This window comes from Bubalus kerabau, chromosome 11 (genome assembly GCF_029407905.1).
Source record: "Bubalus kerabau isolate K-KA32 ecotype Philippines breed swamp buffalo chromosome 11, PCC_UOA_SB_1v2, whole genome shotgun sequence".
NCBI classification, from domain to species: Eukaryota; Metazoa; Chordata; class Mammalia; order Artiodactyla; family Bovidae; genus Bubalus; species Bubalus kerabau.
This window is the reverse complement of record NC_073634.1, coordinates 96,612,191-96,619,425: the sequence shown is the minus strand read 5'-3', so window position 1 is coordinate 96,619,425 and position 7,235 is coordinate 96,612,191. Positions and strand designations below refer to the sequence as shown.

General features: G+C 40.3%; 1 protein-coding gene across 1 annotated transcript; it reads right to left on the bottom strand.

Annotated features, from left to right (window-relative positions):
• Positions 1–524: 524 nt before the first annotated feature.
• LOC129622597 (olfactory receptor 1L4-like) lies at positions 525–1,546 on the bottom strand. The gene has a single exon (XM_055539196.1). It carries the CDS (start codon positions 1,446–1,448, stop codon positions 525–527), a length of 924 nt encoding a protein of 307 aa, XP_055395171.1. The 5' UTR covers positions 1,449–1,546.
• Positions 1,547–7,235: the final 5,689 nt, after the last annotated feature.

Sequence of the window (7,235 nt, the reverse complement as noted above, 5' to 3'; positions counted from 1 at the left end):
TTTTTTCTATGGTTTAAGAAAACTGGTTTTCAATATTTGAAATATTCTGCCTAATTCCTCTTTTATTGAATCTTCAATTCTCAAAATTGAAACACTCCTGAAGAACAATCTTACGTCATCCCTCCAAGAAGTCTTTGCTAATTTTCTATCAAATCTATGTTATTTCTTATTTAAAAATAGCAAAATTTTATAGTTTCTGGAACACTAGCCAGTGTGAAGCATATAGAAGAATTATTTGGGGATAGTTTTATCCAATATATGAATGGCAGGAAATGTTTTCCTACATCTAGATTCCTAGCAGTATTTGGCCTGGGATTGAACATATGTTTGTGCAAAGTGATTGATAGAGACCAAGTGATCTGGCTTCCATGTCAATGCTCTTACTGTGATTCAAGACCAGCTCTCATCACCTCTTTGAGTACCATGTGAAAAATGGTACTCATCTCTTAGTACCATCTAAGTACCTGATCATCTCTTAGGTCATCTCCCAGTTATGACATTCCCTCTTGTTATTCTTTCTATGACTAAATTCTGCCCCTTAATTTCCTCAGGCCCCTCTTCATATCTTTGTTCCTCAGGCTGTAGATGAAAGGGTTCAACATGGGTGTCACTATTGTGTACATAACTGTGGCTACCCGGTCCTTCACCACTGAGTACATGGACAGTGGCCTAAAATACACATAGATGATACTTCCATAGAAGAAGACCACCACAGTGAGGTGGGAGCCACAGGTGGAGAAGGCCTTCCACTTCCCAGCCGCAGAGGGGATTTTGAGCACCGTGACGATGATTCTCAGGTAGGAGAAGAGAATGCACAGGAAAGGGGTGGCGATGACAGCCAGGGTCTCGGTCATAACCACCATCTGGTTGGTAGTCGTGTCAGAGCAGGAGAGCTTGAGCACAGGCTGGGTATCACAGAAGAAGTGCTTGATGACATGGGAGGCACAGAAAGACAGGCGGGACGTGAGTAGCACATACATCATAGAGTGCAGGTGAGAAATGGTGCATGAACCCAGCAACAGGAGGAGGCAACGCCGTGGGCTCATGACCACATCATAATGGAAGGGGTTGCAGATGGCTATCAGCCGGTCTATGGCCATCGAGGCCAGCAGGTAGCTGTCAGTGTTTCCCAAGGCCATGAAGAAGTACATCTGGACCAGGCAGCCCACATAGGAGATGGATTTTGTCTCTGAGAGTAAGTTCACCAGCATGTTGGGCACAATGACTGTTGTGAAGCAGATATCCATGAAGGACAGGTTGCTGAGGAAAAAGTACATAGGGGTGTGGAGCCGGGAGTCAGAGTGGATGGCCAGGATGATGAGTCCATTACCCACCAAGGTGACCAGGTACATGACAAGGAATACAGTAAAGAGGGGTTTCTGCAGATGGGGGTTGGAAGAGATGCCCAGGAGGATAAAGCCTGAGATGCCGCTGCTATAGTTCTTCATGTCCTTGACCTCTGGTCAGGGTTTGGAGGAGTCGTGGGAGAAGATGTGAAGTGCAATTTGACCAAGATGCCTACTTCCTTAATCTCCAGCCTATAACAAAAAGAAGCCCATTGCCATTATTAGGATTTTAAAGAATATCTACTTCAAGAAACTACAGAGATCAGGGGATAAAATCCAAGAAGGAGAAAGGTAAACAAAGTCCAAGCCACTCCCTACAGGAGAAACTAAACTTTTCCCTTGTGTTCTTAGGAACTTATGATTTGTCTGAGCTCTTCTCAATTCTCTGTGGGAAGATATCTCTTAAGTTCTTTCTTGATCAAATTTGTAAATTCCCCTTCTGCCTGCATTTTTTCTTATTTTGAAAGGGAAGAGGCTGTTGGGTTCCCTCATGGATCAAGATGCTTCCATACAAGGGGTCGCTATGAATGAGCTTCTCTCATCAGGATCCTCTCCTGCTCACTTGTCCAGAGGTGGTGGTGGTGGTGGTGGGACAAAAGTGAGCATTGGATTTCATCAGTGCTCCTCAGTAGCCACAAAGTTCAGTTGAGACTTCCTAAGTCTCAGAGTAGTTTGTTCTTAAAGATTTATTTAAGCAATTCCATTTGGGTCACATGTTCTAGATGCTCAGATTCTAGGTTTTTGGTTCAGGAAAGTGAAAGTGAAAGTCACTCAGTCTCGTGTCTGACTCTTTGTGACCCCATGGACTGTATAGTCCATGGAATTCTCCAGGCCAGAATGCTGGAGTGGGTAGCTGTTCCCTTCTCCAGGGGATCTTCCTGACCCAGGGATTGAACTGAGGTCTCCCGCATTGCAAGCAGATTCTTTACCAGCTGAGCCACAAGGGAAGCCCCAAAATACTGGAGTGGGTAGCCCATCCCTTCTCCAGCAGATCTTCCCAACCCAGGAATTGAACCAGGGTCTCCTGCATTGCATGCAGATTCTTTACCAACTAAGCTATGAATGTTCCTCCAAATAGTCACATTATCAGAAATGTTACTAAGATTTATTCTCTTGATATATTGATTTTTCTGATTAAGAAACTGTGAAGATCTTGGGCTTTGCTGGTGGTGTAGTGGTTAAGAATCCACCTGCCAGTGCAGGAGACCCAGGTTTAACCCCTGGTCTGGGAAGATCCCACCTTCCAGGGAGCAAATAAGCCCATGTGCCATGACTACTGAGCCTGTTCTTTAGAGCCTGGAAATTGCAACTGCTGAAGCCCATGCACCTTAGAGCCCATGCTCTGCAACAAGAGAAGGCACCACAATGAGAAGCCCTCACACCATAGCCCTGCTAGCCACAACTAGAGGAAAGCCCATGCAGCAACGGGACCCAGCACAGACATAAATAAATAAAATGAAAAAGAAAGTAGTAAGTTTTTGTTCTAAATATTCAAATATTCAGTTCGGTTCAGTCACTCAGTCATGTCCAACTCTTTGAGACCCCATGAATCACAGCACGCCAGGTCTCCCTGTCCATCACCAACTCCTGGAGTTCACCCAGACTCATATGCATCGAGTCGGTGATGCATCCAGCCATCTCATCCTCTGTTGTTCCCTTCTCCTCCTGCCCCCAATGAGTCAACTCTTCGCATGAGGTGGCCAAAGTATTGGAGTTTCAGCTTCAGCATCAGTCCTTCCAATGAACACCCAGGACTGGTCTCCTTTAGGATGGACTGGTTGGATTTCCTTGCAGCCCAAGGGACTCTCAAGAGTCTTCTCCAACACCACAGTTCAAAAGCATCAATTCTTTGGCACTCAGCTTTCTTCACAGTCCAACTCTCACATCCATATATGACCACTGGAAAAACCATAGCCTTGACTAGACAGACCTTTGTTGGCAAAGTAATATCTCTGCTTTTTAATATGCTATCTAGGTTGGTCATAACTTTCCTTCCAAGGAGTAAGCGTCTTTTAATTTCAAATATGACAGGAGATTAAAACACTGTGTGTAAGGACTCCATCTCACCAATGGCACTGGAAAGACAAGGCAAGGACGATCTCTGTTACCACTGTTAAGCTATGCTGTTCAGTTGACAGTCTTACTCAGTGAAAAAGCAAAGTGAAAGAAACAAAAAGCATAAACATTAGAAAAGTTGACACTGTCATTATTAAGTGACTTAATTGAATCCTGTGAAAATTGCAGCAAAGTGGTCAAATATAAGATAAATATACAAATACCAGTCTATCCTAAAGGAAATCAGTCCTGAATATTCACTGGATATACTGATGCTGAAGCTAAAGCTCTAATACTTTGGGCCACCTGATGCGAAGACCTGACTCATTGGAAAAGACCCTGATGCTGGGAAAGATTGAAAGCGGGAGGACAAGGGGACGATAGAGGATGAGATGGTTGGATGACTTCACCAGTCGATGGACATGAGTTTGAGAAAGCTCCGGGAGTTAGTGATAGACAGGGAAGCCTGGCGTGTTGCAGTCCATGAGATCACAAAGAGTCGGACACGACTGAGAGACTGAACTGAAACTGACATACAAATATTGACATTCTTCCAATAGAAAAAATATGTTGGAGCAAAACATTACAACTGACAATGGTAAGAAAGTCTGAAACATACCTGAGGAAGGAAAAAGGAAATGGTAAAGGGCTATATGAAGAAGCTATAACAGACCACAAATGAGCAATCTGAATAAATAGAGTAAATTTTAGAAATATTTCTAAAAACAGAAGAGTCAATATTTTAAAAAGTCAATTCTTAGATTCCACCTATAAGTTTTATCATTTATCATAAGACATTTATCATTATGTCTCTTTCATTTAGCAAAATGCCCTCAAGTTCCATTCAGGTTGTAAATGGCAGAGTTTTCTTTTTTCTAATGGTTGAATCTAAAAAGGACTAACTTATGGAAACAGAGAGTCGTGGTGGTTTCCAGATGCTGGGAGGTGAGGGAAATGAGATGTTGATCAAAAGATATAAATTTCCATTATAAGATGAATAAATTCAAGGATTTAAAGTACAACTGGTGACTAATATTAACAATATAGTATTATATACTTGAAAGCTGCTGAGAGGGAATGCATTCATTTATTTCTTATTTATTTTATTGAGATATAAGTGACATGGAATTAAGTAAGCTTAAGGTGTTCAGTATGTTGATTTGATGCATTTAGATATTACAATATGAGTAACAATGTATCATTAGATAACACCTAAATCACATCATACCCAGTCCAGTGTTCTTGCCTGGAGAATCCTAGGGACAGGGAGCCTGGTGGGCTGCTGTCTATGGGGTCACACAGAGTCAGACATGACTGAAGCGACTTAGCAGCAGCAGCAAATCACATCATATAATTATTTCTTTTTTGGTGGCAACAATTAAGATCTAGTCTAATAACATCTGTGAAGGTTTATAATATATTATTGCTGTGTATAATCACTATGCTGTGCACAGATCTCCAAAATTTGCTTAACTATTGGTGGCAACTTAATACTCTTAAATATCTTTCTAATTCCTCTATCCCATAGCCCCTGGTAACAGCCATTCTACTTAAGGGAGTATATCTTAGCTATTCTGACCATAAAAAATAAAAATGCTAATTTATATGAAGTGATGGATATGTGATTATCTCTTGTGTTAGTCCTTTTGAAACATCCGAGTTTATCAAATCATCTTGTGCACTTTAAACTTATGCCATGTTATATGTACATTATGTCTCAATAAAGCTGAAAAAGAGTCAACTGTTCTCAAATTGGTAGAATTAAGGGCTTCCCTGGTAGCTCAGCTGGCAAAGAATCTGCCTGCAATGCAGGAGACCCTGGTTTGATTCCTGGGTTGGGAAGATCCGCTGGAGAAGGGAAAGGCTACCCACTCCAGTATTCTGGCCTGGAGAATTCCATGGAATGCATAGTCCATGGGTTCACAAAGAGTCGGACAGAACTGAGCCATTTTCATTTTCACCATTAATAACACCCCAGGGAATTTTTTTTAATGGGAATTGAGAAATCCATTTTAAAATTCATCTAGAGAGGTAAATGGTCAAGGAAAGAGAAAAGTGGAAAAAATGGAATAATGATAGATTACTTTTCTAACCAAAAATATAGCACAGTATAATGAAAAACAATAAGGTAATGGAATACACAGAAAAACAAATCAATGGTTCAATATGAAGAATTTTGTATACCTGTATTTATACACGTATATACAGCTAGATCTGTATGGACCTTAATATATAGTAAAAATTTATTTCATACCAATGGAGAAAGGATGAACTCTTTAAAAAGTGATATTTATGACAACTGGCTCAATGATTTGAAAAAATAAGGCTAGATTTCTGTCTAATCCATCATAGAAGTAAAGCCCATATGAATGAGCAACTTAAAAGTAAAGGCTCTAAACAATAAAATAATTAGGTAAAAATAAAGAAGCATATTTTTATGGTCTCATAATGAAGATGCCATCACAAGGAAGAAATAAAATATAGATGCATGAATGACAAAATACTGTACTCAGAAATGTGAACATTACTCTGAAAGAGACCATATGGAAAGCTAAAATATAAACTATTGACTCAGAGAAAATATCTGCAACACATTTACCAAAGTAAACATATGAGAAGATGTTCAACCCCACTGGCAATCAGAAAGTAGAAATTAGACTGAATTGCAATTTATACCTGCGAGATTGTGTAAAGCTTCAGAACAGGCTTCCCTGGGATGTGTCATTTTACTGAGACCCATCGGGCTCAACAAAAACTGCTGCTTCTCCCTTTATTCATAGAGTTGAAATGGAAAGGTAATTATTACCAGAGAGAAGTTTTATCTAAGTGGCCCCATCTGTATGGCAGGACAAACACCCCACCACCCAGCATCTGCTCTTCTTATCATTTGTGGATAAACCTTCTGTTCTTGAGAGCCCCAGGCTCCTAGCTTAATCCTTAGCTTGAGATGGCACATAGATGTCGCTGGACCTTTCTGTCTTTTAACCTCCCATGTCTGTAAGGTCTCTGGCCCTGTTATGTGTGTGGAGTTCCCAAGAAAGTGAAATTTGATTTTCTCCCATTAATTTGTCTCATGTCAATTTGATTATTAGACTAGTGGAAAAAATCTTTGAAGAGGATAGAAAATTTCCCCATTATTGTAAATGTATATTTTTTAGCAATATAGAAAAGAAGACCTATCCTTGAAAAATAGTCAAGGATATTATACAAACCTATCTATGAAGAATAGTCATCTAAGTGTAGCACAAAGATATGTACATACATTTTGATTTTAACATTGCTTACAATACTGAATAAACTGAAAAGTTAAAGTCACTCAGTTGTGTCCAACTCTTGGCGATCCCATGGACTATAGAGTCCATGGAATTCTCCAGGCCAGAATACTGGAGTAGGTAGCCTTTCCCTCCTCCAGGGGATCTTCTCAACCCAGGGATTGAACCCAGGTCTCCTGCACTGCAGGCAGATTCTTTATCAGCTGAGCCACAAGGGAAGCCCAAGTATACTGGAGTGGGTAGCCTATCCCTTCCCCAGGGTATCATCCCCACCCAGGAGTTGAAGTGGGGTCTCCTGAATTGCAGGTGGATTCTTTACTACCTGATCTAACAGGGAAAATTCGGTATTATAAACAACATTTTGATTTTAGTAGCTTACAATACCAAATAAAACAATAGAAATAAACAACCCACAAAGGAAACAACCTAAATATCTAAACACAGTCTTTAAAGAAATTCAGTGACTAATATTAGTCAACATTTATTATCACTCAATATATATATACCACACACTGATGTAAGAAGTACTTTGCCTATTTTTATCATTTTATTGTCTCCAAAT

What these genes read in the sequence shown, in the direction of transcription:
- LOC129622597 (XM_055539196.1), bottom strand. Translation starts at nt 1,448, where the DNA reads ATGAAGAACTATAGCAGCGGCATCTCAGGCTTTATCCTCCTGGGCATC.